The 22133-nt window shown below is 44.0% G+C and overlaps 1 protein-coding gene across 1 annotated transcript in view; it reads left to right on the forward strand.

Moving 5' to 3' along the window:
• WTIP (WT1 interacting protein) overlaps positions 1–22133 on the forward strand; it is a 118973-nt gene that overhangs the window by 96078 nt on the left and 762 nt on the right. The window contains exons 4-7 of the mRNA XM_065416840.1: positions 9347–9409; positions 14571–14701; positions 16275–16326; positions 19153–19221. Coding sequence (XP_065272912.1) covers positions 9347–9409; positions 14571–14701; positions 16275–16326; positions 19153–19221 — 315 coding nt within the window. The remainder of the gene's footprint in view (positions 1–9346; positions 9410–14570; positions 14702–16274; positions 16327–19152; positions 19222–22133) is intronic.

Raw genomic sequence — 22133 nt, forward strand, 5'->3', positions numbered from 1 at the left:
CAAGTGTGATTTGGCCTTCCTGATTTCACTCCTGCATGCCTGAGCAATATTTTTATACTCCTCCCTGGTCATTTGTCCAATCTTCCACTTCTTGTAAGCTTCTTTTTTGCGTTTAAGATCAGCAAGGATTTCACTGTTTAGCCAAGCTGGTCGCCTGCCATATTTACTATTCTTTCTACACATCGGGATGGTTTGTTCCTGCAACCGCAATAAGGATTCTTTAAAATACAGCCAGCTCTCCTGGACCCCTTTGCCCTTCATGTTATTCTCCCAGGGAATATGCACAGGGAGGCCAAATTAAAGTTGTGCAGGGAACCTCTGGCACTTCCTAACCTTTGAGTGCATGACTTAGCAACATTAGCATTGTTTTACCATAGGGTTTTTTGTTTTTAATGTAATATGGAATAGAATAGAATAGAATAGAATTCTCATTTGTAGGATTGGTTAACAAGAGTCTTATACTTATAAACAGAGATATGTGAAACTGTTCAATAACTCCCTCCTACCAAACGAAGCCTGGGCAGGGAGTATGTTATCATACGTTTCTAAAGCACCTAGTATAATGGGGCTCGGACACTAATTTGGGTCTCTAAGCACTATTGCAATAGTAATGATCTAATAAGAAGATAGTTCTTTGTAGTTTTTGCATATGCTATTGCTAAGCCTGGCAGTGTGGAAGATAGAGAAGCCCCATCCTGGTAGCTGGGGCCCTTAGTGTAATGGAGGCTGGTGTCAGCTGGAGTCAGAGGTTTGATTTTCCATCTCAGTGAGTATAAACAGTTGTAGGTCTCCCTTGAGAGGTGAGCTTTGGAAGCAGTGCATTAGTCAAAGAGCATCATCTCTGTTAACTGAGATTCTCAATCAGAAAATAGACTCGTGTTGAAAAGGTAAATGGTGAAAGCTGTAGCTTGTTAGTTAATGGGAATAGTGTACTAAATGAAGGTTGAGATAAGTATGTGAACGTAATATTTATTTTTAAATGCAGTCTACCTAAAAAAAATTATTAAAATACACCTTCCAATCATAAGGCAGATAAGGGTGTTTATTAGCATCTTTAAGAAAACAATGGGAATAAAGCTTGGAAGGGGATCGGCTAATCTCTTAATGTTCTATAACAGGGGACTCAATTCTTCACGTGCTCTCAAGTCCTGTGGTCATCCCATAGCTAGAATGCTTATAGGATCTGGTCTATTAGTTGTATTCTACACAAACAATTATATATTAGAAACAAAAAGAAAAGAAACCCCTTGTGTTAAAGTATCATTAGGACCCCTGATGATACCACTGAAAACAAAGACAACTGATATATTATACATTAGCATAATCAATTTGGGAGGAAACAAGATAAAATAGTTACTTATCAAAAAAAAAATCTGATGATTGTCCCAGTTTTCTTTAGTTTTTCTCAACAGCTTGCAAGATGCTAGTGGGATCCCAGTTTTATATTGTAAGTAGATTTGACAGTGGTGAAATTAATCATCAGGATATCTTGCATTAGAGTGTTTCATCAGAACTAGAGATGGCCCAAACTGCACAATTCCTTAGTGTTCTGAGGTGTTTGGATCTGGAAGTTTGATTTGCGCTGTGAATTTTGGATTTGGATCTTAATGCAAAATTCTGGACATTGTGGAGCTGGCTGTTGTTTGGGTTCATCTCAATGCGAGATGTTTACATATATGACAAAAGGGGTGAATTCTTGGCTCAGTGGAAGTCAGTGGCAAACCTCCCACTGACTTCTGTGGGGCCAGGATTTTACCCAAGGAGTTAACCCTGGAGGACAAATTTTTGAAGATGAAAACCCCTAAACAAGAGTTCATATAAAAACATAGGCATGTAGACTGGGAAAGGTAATGATGAATGCTGCCATTGGTGAAATATTGCCAAGCTGCAGGCCTGAAGAAATCTGAGTCTTGAAATTTGAGAACAGCTAGAGTCCCAACAAAATCTCCAAAGTCCAGAAAAGAATGGTAAATGCACATATTGACCCCGGTACTGTAAATAAGCTAGGGAAATGTGTGGATGAAGGAAAAAAGGAACTCCCCATTTTCTGAGTAACTCAGCATTAGACTTTTTTTTTTTGTTTTTTTTAAAGTATGTCATCCAGTTAGGAATGAAATTTCAGACCAGGCTGATGGCTTGCCTCATAAGGTAGAAAAAGTTGTAAACATTTAAAGATGGATCCCAAGAATCATACTCCAGGAATCTGCAGAAGAGACAGGAAAGAGGACAGATGAAATTCTGTTTTTGTGCCATCATTATGGAAAGGTTCTTGTAACTGTACTGTGCTCTTCCTTGGCTAGCACTGTGTCCCAAAGAATGTATTGCAAAATCAAGTTGATCGCATGCCAGTCATCATTTCACTACCCTTTTCCTTGATAGGATGCTGATAAAAAGGCCAGGTTATCTTTTCCTGTTCTTAATACGACACTCAAAAGTACATTTGTGTAACTGAAGTGCACTTAAAAGGGAAATAAAGCTCTCGTAGTTGTGTATAACTCATGCCAAACACTGGTCAGTAAAGCACGCTAATTTTTTCTGTTTGAGAGTCAGGAAAAAATGCTAGTGAGAAAGTGGTGCTTGCCCACTTCTGAAATAATTGTTTGTATTAGCTGGTGCATGTTTTGAATTGAATTCTTTCTTGACACCTGTTTTGAATGAAATTGCATTAATGTTTTAGGACAGGGATGGGCAAACTTTTTGGGCCGAGGGCCACATCTGGGTGGGGAAATTGTATGCAGGGCCGGGGCAGGGGCTTGGGGTGCGGGTGGGGGTGCGGTGTGCAGGAAGGGTCTCAGGGCAAGGGATTGGGGCAAAGGAGGGGTGCGGATTGCGGGAGGGGGCTCAGGGCAGGGAGTTGGGGTGCAGGAGGGGTGCAGGGTGTATGAGGGGGCTCGGTGCAGGAGGGGTTCGGGCTCCGACCCGGCACCGCTTACCTAAAGTGGCTCTGGGGTGGCAGCGGCGCGCACCGGGGCCAGGGGAGGCTCCCTGCATGCCTGCCCTGTTCCCAGCCCCGCGCCACTCCAGGAAGCGCTGCGGCCCCTGGGGGATAGGGGGCGGAGGGCTACATGTGCGCTGCCTTTGCTGCGCCTCCAGGTACCTCCCTTGAAGCTCCCATTGGCCGCGGTTCCCCATTCCCTGCCAATGGGAGCTGCGGGGGGCGGTGCCTGGAGGCAAGGGCAACGCACGGAGCCCTCTGCCCCCCACCCAGGGGCCACAGGGACGTTGTGCTGGCCACTTCTCAGAGTGGTGCGGGGCCCACGGGGGGCAATCCCGCAGGCCGGATCCAAAGCCCTGAGGGGCCGGATCCGGCCCGCGGGCCGTAGTTTGCCCACCCCTGTTTTAGGAAGATGAGTTCTGACATACACAACTTCTTACACAAATTACATATCATGAGATGATGGGTAGCTGAAGTAAATGGTACTACATCTGGAGTGAGGTGCTACCTAGCATGAGTAAGAACTTCACAATCTGTCCCTTAGTGAGTACTGAAGCATCAAATTCTTAGGCCTTCATTGAATTTTTCTCATTCCTTATTCAGGCAAAACTCCCACTGACACCAATGGAATGTTCTTCACATAGAACTAAGAAAGAAGTCATAATTTGGCCTCCACCGTATAAGACAAAAAACAGCCTCAGTGGGTGTTGGGACATGTAGGTCCTCAAGCCTCCAATGTAGCACAGGTTATGCCGTCTTCAGAGGTCACCAGATGCCTAACCACTAAGGCAAAATTCTGCTCCCACGGAGAGTCCTGCTTTCCAGCAGAGGTCTGTGCACAGTTTGAACCAGTATTCCTCTGATTAGTGCTCAGCTCCCTTCCTTCCCCTGCCCATGCACTTTGGGTAGAGCAAGGAGTAAAGCAGAAGCCAAAAAGCAGGAAGAGGGACTGGTGCCTTAGTGTGGGAGCAACATGAGCCAAATTGTCAGCAAGACAGGGCAAGGCAGCAGGACATAAAGTATGTCAGGGAAAATGCAGAACACGGTTCCAGACCATTCTGCCTCAGTTTAACCCCTGCCACGAGACTCCAAAAATCTTAGAGCCTGAGAAGTTCCCATTTTGTTCAGTGCAGTTTAACAACCTCATTTAATTGTGTGTAAAATAAATAAAAAAGACCATTTGCATCAAGCAAAATTTTATATTCTTTCCCTCTCCGAACGTGATCCCATGAATTTCTTGCATTGTTGTATTCCATGTACTAAGGGTCCCACGCAGAGAGCAAACAATAAAGGAGAGAGAAGACAGATGCTCTGCTAATGGGAAACCAAGGAGCAGAGAGTCTGTGAGGGATTACAGACGGCCTGGGGTTGGAATACATCATTAGCATAGCACCCAATTCAGAAATGAGTTTTCAGAATTAAATGCCTGAAGCATCTTGGCAAAAACTCCTGGTCTACCCTCTCAAAGGCCTTGTAAGCGTAAAAGAGAGGGAATCTCAAATCTAGGCTGAGTGGATCAAATTCAGCAACTTTTGCAGTGCCGTATCAGTGATTTTTAATAATTTCCTAATATTACTACAGCCAGGTCACCCACAGTATCTGCCAAAATCTAAGCTATTTGATCTTTTCCCACTAACCTTTACTAGTTTTTTTAAATCTCCATTGAGAAAGCAAAGGGGTCTGCAAGCATCTGTCCGAGGGAAAGCAATTTTTGTCGCAAGCACACGACGGGGGGAAGAAGCAGCAGCATCCACTTCCTGGGCATGGTTAGGCATGCTAAGGCGACATAATGACATGTCTCTAATTTAAGGTACATCTGGAAAAGGCTTCAGGACCTTCTTTCTATTATTTCTCAATGTGTTCTCTCTTGAAACTCCTGATGCAAGCATCAGGGTTTAAAAGATCCGATAGCTGAGGCTGGTTCAAGACCTGATTGCAGAAAGAAGAAATTTCTCTCAGTACTCGGTGGGATTACCCTCCATGCTCCAAAAGCATTGTTAATTTCTTTAGAATATGTTGCACATTGGACAGAGGAGTCCTTAAAATTTGAGATTATCATGTGGGGGGGGGGGAGAAGAGGGGCACAAAACAGACCTAAGTAATCTGGGCAGAAGGTGACCTCTTTTTCCTCTCCCATTGAAACAAAGGCTTTTGGGCAAAATCATTAGTGATTTCTGCCTGTTTGGTAATCAAAGGCTGGGAGACAGCAAACAAAAGAAAGATCATCTAGCCAAGGCTTTTCCTTTTACTCTTGAACTCCAATATAATTCTCAAAGTCTATATATTAAAAAAAAAAAAAAAAAAAAACCCTACCTGAGAAGCTAGAGATAAATAATGCATAGATTATCAAGATCCTGAAACAAGGTATTGACTCTTGCACAGAAAATCAGAGATTATAACAACATCTGGAGAGATGGGTGTGAATAAAGAGTTAAATGTGGGAGGAAAGTTAGGACAAAATTGAGATCCCAGAACAGTAAATTGTTAGATCTCCAGAATCCATTTGTTTTCTTTGTATTTTGGTAAGGAGTATTGTACTTTAAAGTCACAAGAGTGGGGGTGAAGGAGGATGCCTTAGGCTGACCATTGAATTTCAGAGCTTTCCTCTGCTTGTGTAACAACTTTAACATTATTCAGTGTTATTCATGGTATTAGTAAAAAAAAAAAAAAAAAAAAAAAAAAAAAAACCACCTCAATGTTTGTGAATGTGTCTCATTTATCTTGGGTACATACTGTACATGGGCCCATGCAAGTACATTTCTAGTTCTAGATGAGTATGTAATTATATTTATCTGCTTAAGAAACAGTAACAGAAAAAGTTACTGGCATGTTTAGAAAAGCTAAACAAAATCGGCTCGGTGATTTTTAAAAGATGGCCAAATATGTGCAGTGTCAGAATTATAAACTCTTGGTACATAGAATGTAAAATAAAACAGGGCTGCATGTTAATGAAAGCATTGAAACCAGTGGTGTCTGTAACAAAGGCACAGGGGAGTAGCCCGAGCCCAGGAATAGGAGCCAGGAACTCTTGAGTTCTAATCCCACCTGTGACTCTCTTGTAGATCCACCATCACTACAGTCTGAGTGATTTACAGACATTTATCCACCCAACACTCACATGAGGAAAGGAAATGTTATCTCCATTTTGCAGATGGGGGAACTAAAATATAGGATGAGATTTTCAAAAGCACTTGAGGTTACGTAATGGTTCCTGTGGAAGTTATTGACTTCCTTAGGAGCCAAGTTAGACCAACCAAGAGCTCTTTTGAAAATCCCACCCAGTGGGAATGAGAGACTTATCAAAAAGCATGCTGGGCTTTGTTGCAGGAACTGAACCTAGTTCTTTTGAGCCCTAGAATTATGCCTTAAGTGCAAGACCATTTTTGCCCTTCTTCAGGCTTGAGCGAATCACAACTTTTCTGCCTCAGTTTCCCCACCTGCACTATGAGGATAAATATTACTTGACAGGAAGGTTGTGCAGTTTCGTATTAGTAAATCACTTTAAAGAGGAAAGGTGCAAAGCACCAAGTATTTTACTGTTTCAGAGTATTGTCTATTTTGTGCTCTGTGTTCCTAGAATTTAAAACGTAGAACTGATGTTTGAGCCCTCCATGTTTATAATAAAAATATGTACTGCAGGGTTGAGTTATGAATACCTGGCAAAAGCCATTTATTGTCAAAGGATAATACAGATTTAATGATAGCAGTATACACCATACTGTAGAAAAAAATGCTGCTGAGATGAGAGGCTATCATTCTACTCCATCCTATATAGATTTAACCCACCAGGAGAGACTAATCCAGATCCTAACTCTCATTGAACCAAAAGGTTTCAGGCTTTTCCAGATCAATACTATGATCAGAAAAGAGCACAATATAGTAGTAAAGAGGGTCATTTCAGTGAGCTCATAAGTTAGTTTGTCAATATGATTGGACTTTGTGCCATTTTGAAGCATTTTCTTAAATTGAGTAATCATTCTCTTGTTGCGTTTTTACAAATACAATTCCCCCATTAGAAACGAATTATGGTGTTAATTTAATAGGTTTAGTGATATAAAGAGAGATTGTGTGTCAACAAAACCCTGCCTTCTGACAAATAATGTAATTTATAGCAATCCAGACAGCAATAAATGACATTAGCCTGACCACAAGCCATTCAGTTCTTTAGGAATATGGTCCCTGTTAATCAATAACTGGGTAAATGCTCCTTTGCATTCCTTATCAAATGACAGCCAGATGGTACTGTTAAATTCATTCTGACAGGATTTTGGAATTAGCTGGGTTTATACTATCGTTAATCTTCTGCTGTCTGCTCTGCTAGGACCTCCCCACCTGTTTCCAGCAACCCCTGAGGTCGCAACCTTAGGAAACAGTCTAGCCAGATGGTCATTCAGATACAGTGGAACCAGAGAGATTCCCGGGTAGTAGCAGTGTCTTTGTCAGCTGGAAGAAGAATAAGAAAGCAAATATTTTGGTCTTAAAGCTGCTGACACTAGGGTGGGGAGCGGATCCCAACCATTTCTCTAGGTCTAGACCAGGGGTCGGCAACGTTTGGCACGCGGCTCGCCAGGGTAAGCACCCTAGCGGGCCGGGCCAGTTTATTTACCTGCTGACGCGGCAGGTTCGGCCGATCGCGGCCCCCACTCGCCGGGGTTCACCGTCCCGGGCCAATGGGGGCAGCGGGAAGCGGCGCGGGCCAAGGGATGTGCTGGCGCGGCTTCCTGCCGCCCCCATTGGCCCGGGACGGCGAACAAATGGTCTAGACAATTTCACACTAATTCCATTACAAAATGCAGCAAAATGACTTGCAGAAATATGTGAGTAACAATCTACGGACACGGTGTATACTAAACAATCTGAGATGGTCATTTGTTATAATTTAAAAGCTTTACTTAATCTAAGGGGGTTTTTTGTTTTTGTTTTTTATCATTACATGTGCTGTATTGTCCAATACATAGGAAATATTGAAGCAGACAAAGAGGAAGGCTGTGAGAATTGAAATAGCATATTATTTAATAAATAACTTATTTGTCCATTGTGGCATCTGAAAGTGACTTCAGTTTATAATTGTTTATAACCGTGGCCCCAATTTGCCTCTTATCTGGAAAAATAAAACAAAGAGGACATCTTGCTAATTTAGGGTCTAATCCAGTGACCACTGAAATCAAAGAAACAGTTCCCATTAACTTCACTGGCAGTTGGATCAGGCTCTTAGGCCTTGTCCACACTACCGCAGTAAGTCGACCTAAGTTACGCTACTCCAGCTACTTGAATAACGTAGCTTAGATCAACTTACTGCGGTGTCTACACCATCCTTAATCGTCTCGTTCCGGTGGAGTATTGGAGTCGACCGGAGAGTGCTCTGCGGTCGATTTAGCAGTTCTTCACTAGACCTGCTAAATCGACCCTTGCTGCATCGATCGCAGCAACCTTAATCCCCGGTAAGTGTAGACATGGCCTTAGCCTCTTTTAGATCCATGGCTGTAAGGACACACTATGCTCTCCAGGCCAACAGAGCTGGGCTGTGGCACATGATCTACGTTTTGACATCCTACCCTTGGCCTCATGTTCCAAGTCTAGCTCCAAGACCACAGCATGTTTTAGATGAACTTTGCTATAACCCAAAAATGTTCAAATAATCAAATGTCCAACTTACTGTGCAACCAAATGTAAATAACTGGGCAACCATTCCCCGTGATAGGAAAGAGTGCACATGGAGCTGTTTGTTTATATTGGGTGGAGGAGGGTGAGGATAAAGTTCAGCTACTGCAAATATCAGTTTAAAAATTACATGTCTGGAGTCCTTCAGGCAAACTCTATTCTATAGGGTGTCAGTCAGGTAGGTCAGTTGTCAGGCTCAATAGCCTTGATAAGTTGGTTTACAAATATGCATCTTAGTTCCCCCTTCTCTCAGTCTCTAAACAAGACCAGATGAAATCCTGGCCCTATGGGACTTAATGGGAGTTTTGCCATTGAGTTGAATGAAGTCAGGATTTCACTCATACATCCTTACCCAAATGTTATCTTTTTGTAAATAAATTTTCATCTTTCCAAAACCAGAATGGAGTTATAATCAGGATTTAAAGCATGTAACTGTGCCCACAATCCCCATTATCCTCAATGGGAACTACATGCCTGGATCAGAGGGAAAAACTAACTCAAGCTATTTAAGACGAGTACCTGAAAATGTTCAAAGTACAGTGTGAAAGCCTTTGAATCAGTGTTTTCCAAGAGCAGTTCAAAGTAGGCCATGAAAAAAGTATTTGAGCTGACGCACCGCAGCATGGTTTGTTTCATCCCAGGTCAGATGGAAAAAACAACACAGCATTCATGGGACAGGTATAGTTTCAGAAAGAAAGGAAGAGAGATTAGCAATTACTAACAATCCTTTCTCTTCTGTCATTTGAACAGTATTCGGGCTTTCAACAAACAGCAGACAAGTGCTTTGTTTGTGGACACCTCATAATGGAAATGGTAAGAGAGTTAATTGTGGAATACATTTCTGTTGATGCATTTCAGGGAGTATATGGTAATGTGCTGTTTGCTTTTGACCTTGTCAGACCACTACTGCCAAGGACATTTTAATCAAGGACGTATCACTATTAAAATGAAAATAAATTCACACGGTGTTGCCATTAACACTTAATGCATAGAGGGGCCCTTCTCCTCTATCTGAACTTGTGGGACTCTGATTGACGTTGGTGAGAGTTCCACCAAGCAGGGAGGAGGGGATATAGTCAGCTAGCAGTGAAAAAACTTTGGTACATTTTAATATCACGCCATAAAATATAGACTCTTTTCTGGGGGAAAGTGATAAAACAAAGGAATGCTGTTTCTTGTATAGCCAGGTGAAACAGCAGGAACCCTATCGTATGAGAGGGAGCATGGTCCATTGGTCAGAGCTGGGGGAGCTAGTAATCAAAAGTTCTGTGCTCTTTTCCCTTCTCTTGCATTGTGATCTTGTGCACCTCACTTAACCTTTCTGTGCCTCAGTATCCCCTTCTGTAAAATGGGAATAAGAGGAGGTTACTTACCTGTATCTGGAGGTTCTTCGAGATGTGTAGTCCCTATTTGGATTCCAAACGTGAGTGCGCATGTGCACCATGTGATGGAGCTGGAACAGCTCTGTAGCAGTGTCCGTTGACCTTCACGTCCGTCGTCCTCGTGTGCCCAGCCGAGGGTATAAGAGGCTGTGCGGGTTGACACCGCTCTCGAGCCCTCTTACCGCTAAGCATGTAGTCTGCAGCAGAGGGGATGGAGGGCAGGGACTGGAATCCAAATAGGGGCCACACATCTCAAAAGACCCTCCAGTTACAGGTAAGTAACCTCCTCCTCTTCTTGGCATGATGGTCCCTAGATGGATTCCAAACGTGGTTGAGTAGCAAGCAGTGATCAGCGTGGAGGTGGGCACAAGGACTCGCGAGAAGTCACAGACCGCAAAACAGCACGACCAATGGCCGCATCAGCCCCCGATGCCAGAGCAATGGTGTAGTGAGAGGGGAAGGCGTGGATGGAGTTCCACATGGGTGCTTGGCAAATGTCCTGCCATGGCACATCCGCGAGGCAGGCCAACATTGCGGCTTGGGCTCATGTGGCGTGAGCCGTGACTCCGGGAGGTGGAGTTATGTTGGAAAGAGTGTAGCATTCGTAAATGCAACGGAAGAGCCATTTGGAGATGCGCTGCGAGGAGAGGGCTTGGCCCTTGCAGCGTTCAGCAACAAAGAGTCTGGGTGAGGCATGCACGCATGCCTTGGAGGTTGAAGGCCAGTGCGTGGCGGACGTCGAGAGAGTGCAGTGTCCTGGCTCTGTTGGGAGTTGTGGGGTTTGGGATAGAAGACTGGCAGGTGGTTGAGGTAGAACGTGGGCACCACCTTAGCGATGAATTTGGGGTGCAGGCATAAGGGGACCTTGCCTTATGGAAGACGGTGTGGGGGGGTCAGCTATCATGGCTCCGTCCGGGGCTTCTTGGGAGATGGAGCAGCCGAGTCGGCATGCAACTCGCCTGACCTGGCCCGGCTCGGGGAGTCAACGCTGCATTTAGAGGCTGTCCCAGACTAGGATCCAGCCTTAGGCCCATGTCTGTGCTTATGCTCATGGCGGGGCTTGTCAGATTGCAGCAGTACCAGCCGATCCAGCACCCGAGAAGAAGTCAGAGGGGCGTTCATAGACTGTGCCGGGCACTGCTCTGGTGGTTCCGGATCTGATTGTGCACGTGGGCACATAGCCTCTTCCATCAGGAACTTACAGAGACCAAGTTCCCTGGCTTCCTGCATTCGGGACAGGAAAGAAAAGCAAATCATGCAACGGATGACAACGTGGCCTTTGCCAAGGCAGTAAAGGCACCGCTGGTGCTCGTCGCTTGCAGAGAAGAAGCATGACACGAAGCAGTTTTTGAAGTTGACTTGTCAGGACATAATCCCCAGGCGGGGAGATCTTCCCATTGGGGGAAGAAGTCCAAAAGTAAACCTATCTATGTAGAACACTAGCACACTACAAAACCAAGAAAAAATTAGTATCCACCGCTATATACACAAGAAAGAATGGATACCCAACTCTCTTAGCAAGGCCAAGAACCAGGAGCAATGGGGGTTCCAACTCTGGTCATGTAAGAGGGAACTGGAGTGGCTCCATTCCGCATGGCCTCTTCTAGCCTCAGCTGCACAAGGTTGACGCATATAAGGGTCAGCAGACACTGCTACAGAACTGTTCCGGCTCTGGCACATGCCGCACATGCGTGCCCAGGTTTGGAATCCAAATAGGGACCATCACTCGAAGAATACTTACCGGGGGCACAGCAGCGACATGAGGTTGCATTGATTATTGTTGGTAAAGAACTTTACATTTCCACTGGGGGATCTCAAAGTATTCTATTATTGCTATTACTACCAATCCAGGAGAATAAAACTGAAAGGAAGGGAAAAATTCACAATTTATAGCTCTATGAATTAATACTAAACCCACAGGAGTTATACCACTGACAGGGGACAAAGAAGCTGGACTTATTTTCTGGGGCTAGATGCTGTCCTTCTGTAACAGCAGCAGTCCCCCACTGCTGCTCATCAGCAGCTCTTGCTCTCCCATTGATTTGCACAGTTTACACCCATTAAAATAAATGAGTGCTATCCGTAAATCCCCCTTCTGTACATTGATGGGAGAACAGACCACAGCAGATAGCAGCAGTACGGCCTACAAAGCTACTTGTTGATTTGATGTCTTTATTAATGAGGAAGGGACCTTACAGCTGTGGCTTGATGGGAGATAGCATCCAGAACTGATTTTTTTAAAAGTGAAAGAAATGGGGTATATTGGGCCAAATGCATCCTCTAGAGCAGGGGTTGGCAACGTTTGGCACGCGGCTCGCCAGGGTAAGCACCCTGGCGGGCCGGGCCAGTTTATTTACCTGCTGACGCGGCAGGTTTGGCCGATCGCGGCCCCCACTCGCCGCGGTTCGCCGTCCCAGACCAATGGGGGCGGCGAGAAGCAGCGTGGGCGAGGGATGTGCTGGCCGCGGCTTCCCGCCGCCCCCATTGGCCCGGGACGGCGAACCGCGGCCAGTGGGGGCCGCGATCGGCCGAACCTGCCACGTCAGCAGGTAAATAAACTGGCCCGGCCCGCCAGGGTGCTTACCCTGGCGAGCCGCGTGCCAAACGTTGCCGACCCCTGCTCTAGAGTGAGACCAGGGTTGAATTTGGCCCAAACAAAATGAAATGGATTAAATGCATGTTAAAGAACTCTGTAGACTATAGCTGAGTGTTAATAAGGTTCTAGTACACCAGTGTTTTCCTCTTGGCTTAAAATGTATTCAAATGGTAGCACGCAGTTATTAAATAGCGACTAAATTGCAAGCATTGATGTTCAGGTGGGTCTGGAAATGAGAGTTGGCTGGGGTGACTTAGCTAATGAGGATTCTTGCTCCTATACGGGTGCCTCTGGTTGGATATTGTTCATTTTAGCCGGAGAACAAATTTCTAGAGCTGTGAAGGAGAGGAAGGGTCATTTCAGGAGTCCATAATATCTAGCTGGTGGAGCTCTGTAGTTGGAAGCTTGGCAGGTGATCATCTGCCTTCTCCCATTAGCAAGCATGCTACAACAAAAGGAAATATTGCTGTGAGCTCCAGAAATTAAGCAGTCTTATTTGGCTAATTCCTTCAAGCCTTCCCCCAGTAATGAGTAGGAAAACAAACATGTCTGTGCAGTAGTAGGAATCCTGCTTATCATTGTACAGGGTAAAAACAAACAAACAAAAAATTAGACCTATGACGCCTCCACAGACTTGGGCCCGAAGCTGCTCAGTAGTTGGAATTGCAGTTGACTCAGCGGTAGTTCTGTGCCCTCAATGTCTGCAGAATCAGATCAAGGTAATAATTGGTCTATTATCTGTATAGCCAGATACCAAGGCGATGCATGTAGTAAAACACAGACGAACAGAGAGAGAGAGAATGAGTCGTTTCTGAGTAACAACAGACATACAGATCAAATTAAACTTGATACCCAGTCACTGGCTAGATAACCCTAGGGTATTCTTTAAAAAACACAATTGGACTGTAGTTCATACTTTTGCCTAGGCACTGTGTTTTATTGATTTGAACTTTACTCATAAAAATATCCACAGGGCTTTAGGACCTTAGTGGGGAAAGGATCTTTAACTTGTTAGCTTCTCCAGACTGAGCTGGGGGAAATGTACTGGCAGATACGATTTGAAATTGCTTTCAGAAGGTGACAGTCACCCACAAAAAATGTGCAATGTCTGATGTAACCTGTTGTGAGCTGCATAACTGTACCATGTATGGGAGGCAAAATAAATTCCCAGTGTTGCCCCATATGCCTGGCACAGCCTCCTTGAAATACCACCGCTGCAATGGAAAGGTTTTATTTGCAAGGTCACCAGCAGCAAAAGGATTTTTTTGGAGGGGATATAGAGGTGACTGTGCTGGAAGCCAGTTGCTGAAACACTGATTGGCAGAGTCTCAAAAGCCTGTGACATTTTTAATATCAGTTTATATTAACTGAACACTCAGATAGACCTGATCAGCCTGTAAAAGAGAGGGCCATCACTGTGACAGTGAAGTAGATGATAGCCGGGCTGTATTTGTGGTGGCTTAGGACAACTAATAAGGATTTGATTATTGAAATTACGTATTTGTAATTTACCATTTTTCATAGATTCATGGATTTTAAGGCCACAAGAGACCATCTAGAACGACTTCCTATATGTCACATGCCATTTAATTTCACCCCTATACTGAGCCCAGTAACTTTTGTTTGGCTAAAACATATCTCCCAGAAAGGCATCCAGTCTCCATCTGAAGACATTTTTACTTTAGGTTGTGTGTGAAGAGTTTTAGTTTAATGTACATCCATGTGCAATATCATCCCTCCATAATGAATGGTGAAGCTACTTTCCCATTGTACTCCCAATTTTCACAGTCCCTTAACGTCACCAACGGCCTGGTGTAAAACCCATTGAAATTAATGAGAATCTGGGCTTTGGATCAGGCCCTTTGCTGGTGAAGCCACAAAGTCAATATTTCTTCCTGAGGAGCATGCTGTGATTAAAATTTAGAAATGCTGATGCACGGGGAATGTTGTCTGGAAAACAAACACTGTCTCATTTTGTCGTCTGGCTCTTCTTAAGATCTTACAGGCTCTTGGAAAGTCATACCATCCTGGCTGTTTCCGCTGCGTGGTCTGTAATGAATGTCTGGACGGAGTCCCCTTCACTGTAGACGTGGAGAACAATATTTACTGTGTCAAAGACTATCACACGTAAGAACACAGATGCATTGACTGCTTTTGAAAAGTTGTTCATATTGAATCATCTTTGCAATAGACACTGATTTCAATGGGAGTTAGGAGCCTAAATACTTTTAAAACTCTGGCCTGGAATCTTGCTCCTATTTGCCCCAGGCCCCTTTACACCACTCTGACAGCATAAAGAGTCACTTACATTTACATCCATTTAAAGGCTACTTTATACTGCCAGAGCGGTAAAGAAGAATCAGGCCTTACACACGAATTCTCTCCTGAGGGGCTGTTGAGGTTTCTCATGAACTCGTAGGAGTATGTGTTTATGTGCACGCTGGTAAATCCTCTGTTCCTGTCAGAGCCTAGCTCTATTAATCATGGGTAGTAATGGAATATAATGGCCCATAATATTCCAGTTAAGGTTAGAATTGTGTGTGTCATCCTGATGACAACTCTTTGAATTGTGCTGAGGCTCAGTAACCACTCTGGGACTCCCTTCTGTCAAAGAGAATGTGAAGGCTCTTAGGTGCTGTCACCGCTATATCACAAACCATGATATGCCCAGTCCTGCAATGGGATCTGCTAATGCAGGCCACTGTGCCCAAGAGGAATCACACTGAAGTCAACAGGATTCCAGATCCACTCCAATCCATCCCAGCACAGGAGTGGAGTGAATATTAGCACAACTGCTCTATAGCACAGTTGTAGGTGAGAATGCTTGACCAGTTCAGTGTGAGCTGATTTTCCACCTTCACCCCCAACAACCACTTGTAGCCAACACCTTTTCTTGAAGTCCCTACCGCTGCTTCTGAACACAGGTTATTAGAGCTGTAACCACATAAGAAAGCTGTTCAAGCCCTGTGATGGACAAAGTCCTAGAATGATCTTCGCCATGCAGTCCCTCTGTCTCACTGGTTCCCAACTTTTTCCATACTGAGAGCCCCTGGATCTCCCCCTCCAGTTACCTGGGACTCACCCCTCTCCCATACAGCAGTATGAGGAGGACAGGATGGTCGTGCTACCCTGATACCTGTTGGGTCACAATCCCCAAGTCAAGAAACACTTCTCTCTCTATACAGGTTCATTGAGGAAATGTGTATGACATTTATTAATAATTATAATTAATGGAGATATCCTATCTCCTAGAACTGGAAGGGACCTTGAAAGGTCATCGAGTCCAGCCCCCTGCCTTCACTAGCAGGACCAAGTACTGATTTTGCCCCAGATCCCTAAGTGGCCCCCTCAAGGATTGAACTCACAACCCTGGGTTTAGCAGGCCAACGCTCAAACCACTGAGCTATCCCTCCCCCCAATAAGAGCATTGGATACAATAGTCAATGGAGGAGGGGAAAAGGTACCTGTAGAACCACGTGTGGATGTTTGGGAGATCTGACATAGAAAGAGCAGCAAGAGGTAGAGATAGGCTTGAATCAGCCCCGTCTCCGGATCGAAACTTTCACGGAGTTTGAATTCCTGATCTGGATCCATATTTTGCAGTTAAAGCCCATCTCTAAAGAGAAGCTATGGTTGAAATGCTCTCGGGATTCTAAATCTTTTAAATCTAATGTGAACATTTTCTCTTCTTGAATCTTAGTGTTTTTGCGCCAAAATGCGCTTCCTGTAACCAGCCAATTCTACCAGCACAGGTATGAAGGGATTTTGTGTGTGTGTGTGTGTGTGTGTGTGTGATTCGTTAGATAATGTGGTTGTTTGCATATGGACATTTTTCAAAGGTCTGCTCAAACACAGTAAGAAATAGACACCTTGGCTATTCAAGACCCTTCCCCCAGCCCCAGAATGAACTGCATATCTAATACAAAATTAAACACAGCTCAGCAATAATAGGATTCTTATACAACTCCAAGAGTCATAAGAATCAAAGTACTTACCAATTATGCACCAAAGCACTTTGTATCTTTAGGGTGCTTCAGGGGTATTAATTAATGTTGCTGTACATCTGATTTAATTCAAAGCCCTGGCTAGAGAACTGAGAACAGAACTTTTATTTTTAGAATCTCTCAACTTCCCATTCATTCAAGAAGTACACTTTGATTGCTAAATCGGATGTTAGCTGTTAAGATACCCAGGCTCCAAACAGGGGATGATGGTAACATTTGCCCTGTTCAAAGAGCACATAGCTTCAGCCACGTCACAGTGCCATGGATGAAAGTGCTGCAGAAAGTTGGCTACGATGTTTGAGGCAGAGCTGGGGAACCGTGTATTCGAGATGGATCTGAAGCAAAACGCTGGTTCCAAACCCCACCAAGCTTTGGGCCCATCTCTGTCTGGTGAATTGAAACCCGAACTCCAGAACCAAACCTACTCAACCTTTCAAGGAAGACAGGGCTTTGGAGCTTGTACAAGCAGCACTAATAGGGCCTGAACGTTAAACTGATTTTCAGGACAGATTATCATCACTGTTCATGGTGATAGAGATCACAGACCTTGTGTTAGTTTCAAACTGCTGCACAGAGCAGTGAGGATGCAAATTAACTGTAGGAAAGATGTCTTATCAAACCATGCAAAGTGAGGAGTTATGGGATTTGACTTTTTATTTTCAGTAAGCCCACTAGTATGTGCTGTTTACTTAATAAGGGCTTACTTTTCCAAAGTTACACATACACAGCTCAAGTGATTTGTTATTGGTCTCCCTGCCAGTAATTACAATAATGATACCAGAACTATCTGGCATGTATCTTGGGGCCCAGTCCTGCAAGCTACCTCCCAGAAAGTGCTGGGTTCCCCCAACTCCTTGGAAATCAATGAAAATTGGGGGTGCTCAGCACATTGCAACTGTAGCTCCCTGCAAGCAGCTGGTGTTTCAAACCCATCTTGTGTATGAATTGTATAGGGGCCTTATTCGACCACCCTTACCCATATTGAGTAGCATCTTACTCTGTGAATAGTCCTATTGATTGCAAGAGGGTACCATGCAACATGAAAAGAGGTGGCAGAATCAAGCCCATAACAGCAGGACTGAACTGAGCAAAGCCAAAGTTCAGATTTATTTAAATTGTCTTTGACCAAATGGTTGAATACTTTGGAATTTGATCCCTACTTATATGTTTATCTTAGCTGGAAGTGGCACTTTGGCACAGAACAACATTTGTACATGAAGAGAGGATCTGTTCACCCACATACCTTCTTATTCTCCTGTCTGCATGTGACACTAATGCATACTCCGCTGGTAGTGACATGAAAATGGCATAGAACCAGCAGCACTCGTATCATCCAAGAGGCAGTGACTGGTCAGATCGAGGTTATAGGCCAGGGCCTGACCATTCTCCCCTCTACACACACAGGCTTCCTGGTGCACATTCCATGTTTCCAGACTAATAGTACGCATTGTTCAGGCCACATCATGTGCACCCCATAAGCCATTGAGCCTGTGTCTGCCATGCAAAAGGGGACTGTGACATGCCACATTTCTGCTCCTCCTCCAATGCACATCAGGTATATAAGCCACAATCTTGCCCATACTGCTTCAGTGAGGTGCCTGCATCTCTCATACTTGAAATGCTTCTAAAGAGGAACCTGCGATAGCATGCCCTGATTACACATGTTCTCTTTATTCTCTTCTACTTCCCTTCATTTTGCATATTACAGAGTAACCCTTCCCATAAAAGCTTGGCCCATTCTACCTCATCCTCTGACTTAGTTGGCAGTTAACAAGACTTGCAGCAAACCTCCTCCAAGCACATGATATGCTGTTTCCCAAGGAGGACGTATGTGTTACTTCAAGTCTGGCAGGTCAGGTAATGACTTGCCTGCCGCTCCTCTCGGATAGAGCATCAGATGTGACGCAGGCTCTAAGCACACCTGGAATTAGAAACAATTCAAGGCAAAATTTTAAAGAAGCTTCATTTTCAGTGGCTCAGAAAAGGAGTCGGTGAAATTACCTGTGACGTATGTGCTGCTTTACAGGGTCTGGGTTGGCACATATCTTCATACGTGCACTAATGCATGTGTACCCACGGGCCAGGGTATTGCCTATGGACATAGCTAATAGTTGTGCTATCTGACTATGCAAATTTCAAGCTGGTGGTGCACATATGATTGTGTGTGTGTGTGTGTGTGTGTGTGTGTGTGTGTGTGTGTGTGTGTGTGTGTGTGTGTGTGTGTGTGTGAACTCTTGGTGGAAAGTCAACAAACAGCTTAATAAATAGTCGTTTCTGGTTGGTAATTTATTCCAAATCCTGGGTTCCCTTTGAAAATGGCTCTTTTTCAAGGAGTCCTAGGAGCTTGTGAACCATGGGCCAAATTCTGATCTTTGAATAGACATGGATAGTTGCCAATGACTTCAAAGGGAGCTGCGCATGTGCAGCTGGGGTCTAAACAGGGGGCTCTTAGAGATCCAGGATATCCACCCTGCCAGAATAATAGTATGGTACAAACAGTAAGCAACAGTTAGAAAATTGACAAAATGCCACCTACATTCCTGGTCTGATTTTTCTCTCTATTTTCCAAACCAGGGCTCCGAGGAGACCATTAGAGTGGTGTCAATGGACAGAGATTACCACGTGGAATGTTATCACTGCGAGGTAAGCTTGCAGCATCTCTGCCACTGAGTTGGATCAAGGCAAGATCTGGCCTTTAGGAGCAGAAGATGCCTGAGTGAATAAGTGGCTGGGCTTTACGTGGTGATGTGGTCCATAGTGAGTAGTTCCAGCCAGCTGTCTGCTGGCATGGTCTGTCTGTCTTGGCACTAAGAGCAAAGAGGCAGAAGTGGGATGAAGACAAGAGCTCTGCAGAGGAGTTTGTTAGGGACAGTTTTTCAAGTGAGGGAGGTGGGTGGGGGAGAGGAAAGCTAAGCTGGGGATCCTGAAAGTCAATGAGTCAGTCCACCCCAGCTGTCTCTTTCAGATGGGCAAGCCATCCATTTCTGTTAATGTTTTAAGAAAATAATTTTTTTAATCAGTCATAGGAAATCTCAATATCTAAGAGATCTCAGCGATTTTCCCATCTAATGCGTTGTGTGGATTCACCTGCGATAAGATGACATCTCTCTCTCTGCCCCCCCAACTTTATATTAGAATGTCCCACTGAGGATTTATTTTCAGTTCAGTTTCATTATTCAGTTCACCATTCTCTCTCTCCAGTTTAAAGCAAATCAGCCTCCCTGCTTCCACCCAGGATGGCTAACTCCATTATGTGCCTAGATAGAGTAGTTAGACATCTGCCTGACGTGGGCATATGGAACATATGTGGGTGTGGTGTTCTGTCCCATCTAGTGGCACTGAGACCAAGAGAGAGATATGAATGAGTCTGTTCTACAGCCCGAGCTAAGAGCTGTATGGCTTTTAGCTCATGCACTAAGCTCCAGAGGTCCCAGGTTCAATCCTGCTTGCCAACAACCGGGGTGTCTTGGTGTTACACATACACAAATATTGAACAGGAAGAGCTGTGGGCTGTTTTACTGGGCTGGGCTCGGGTTCCTTTGAAAATGGGGGCATTAAAATAGTGTATTTCAGCTGTCAAGGTTTCCAAAAGTGACTTGATAATTTTGGAGTCATTCATTTTTGGGTACCAGGTTGAGAGACCTTAAAGGTGCTTGGCTTCCAGAAGTGCTAAGCACCTGCTCCTGAAAACCCTTTCAGAGGTCACCCCTTGGGCACCCAAACTCACTAGTCCCTTTGGAAAGCCGCCTAACTCAGCAGGAATTAAATGTTCATTCAAGAGAAGTGACATGTAAAAGGAATGTTCATCTTGTCTGTGTTGCAAACCAAACAGCAGTTTGTAAATCAGTAGGGCCCCATTTAAAACTGAAATTCATTAAGAGGACAGCCTTTTTTAGGGCAACATTGTATGTTTGTGCAGCAAGATGGGAGGAAAAAGAAGAGGTCGGGGGCTAGGCATGTTATTAGCATTTGGCATTTCTTTAGTGAATCCCAAGTCATTAAAGCTCTAAACAAGGGACTGAACTAACAGAGCATTGCCGATGGGTAGCAGGCCTGCTGGCATGACTGCAATCCGATACAGTGTTTGGCTAGCAATTAACAGGCCTGAGCCCAGACTCTTATGTCTCACTCATGGTTTATTTCATTCTCAGACCCCCATCAAATCTGCCATTCTGTCCACTTTTATGAGCCTGCTATCTAGTCTGTCATGATTCTAATTGAAGCTCTGAGGCTGATGGTCTAAAAATAATTGGGCATTCAGAGTTTGCATTGTTTACCTACAGTGTGGGGAACATTTGTCAATATAGTGGAGTCTACAGGAAGACGAAAGACCTGCCATATTCCAGCTACTGTGATTTCTTTACAGGGAAGCGTAATACATTTTTAAAAGGGCTCTATGGTGGAACTGTTTGAAAATTTCCTACCTAATTAAATGGGAAAGAATTTGTGAGATTCATTTATAAACTGTGGTGGAAGCTAAGAAGTCATAAAATCTCAAGTTCCTTCCTGTTACCTCTGTATTTCGTCACTTAATTTAATCAATGTCTGGCAAAAAAAAAAAAAACCCAAAACCAACAAGATTTCTGACAAATGATCTTTTACCTTTACCGAAATGTTCTCTTATATTCCTGAAATCTTTTAAGTTAAGGGATATAAAGTTATTAAGTAAATATATATTATTGAATTATCTGAATAATAAAAGGTCCCTAAACTTTTATAAAATGCTCCTGCATTGCCTGAAAGCACATTAATACCTTATTCTTTTTTATACTTTCACTGTAGAAATATGACAAGATTTGAGCATTTTAATGTAAGCTATGGAAGTTAACAGATCACATTTCAAATGTGATTAATTAAACTTTGCCTCATCTTTGATATTAAAAAAATAGGGTGAGGAGCACTGAAAATAATCTAGTTGCACATATTGCTCAACTTCTTCGTCAGGATTACCTAGAAGCCAGAATTTCTATGTACTCCCTACCCTCTTTCCAAATCCTGGAATCCAAATGTAAAACCTCCATGATTTGCCTGACCTCAACTGGCATGGATAAGTAACCAAGAGGCTGCTCTGAACTCAAGCACTTCCCTGCTACAACACACATAGTTGTCACCAAGGAGGATTCCTATTTTGCTTGGGTTATTTTCTTTTTACCTCTGTCACTCTTCTCTTGTCTGAACTCAGCCACTGTTGGCTGAAATTATTTGCCATTCTATGGAGGTACACCTCTACCTCGATATAACGCTGTCCTCGGGAGCCAAAAAAGCTTACCGCATTATAGGTGAAACCACGTTATATTGAACTTGCTTTGATCCACCGGAGTGCGCAGCCCCGCCCCCCCAGAGCACTGCTTTACCGTGTTATTTCCGAATTCGTGTTATATCGGGTCGCGTTATATCGAGGTAGAGGTGTATTACATAAATAAGACCAAGACTTCCACCCCACCCCCAGATTTTGTATGAGTCAGTTAGAATTTCAGGGGGGAACGTTGCCTGCTTTTAAAATATGTCAGCTTTACTTCATCTAATCTAAATTTAATCTGAGAAACGTACTGTAG

The sequence above is a fragment of the Emys orbicularis genome, chromosome 14 (genome assembly GCF_028017835.1).
Source record: "Emys orbicularis isolate rEmyOrb1 chromosome 14, rEmyOrb1.hap1, whole genome shotgun sequence".
In the NCBI taxonomy this organism is placed as follows: domain Eukaryota; kingdom Metazoa; phylum Chordata; order Testudines; family Emydidae; genus Emys; species Emys orbicularis.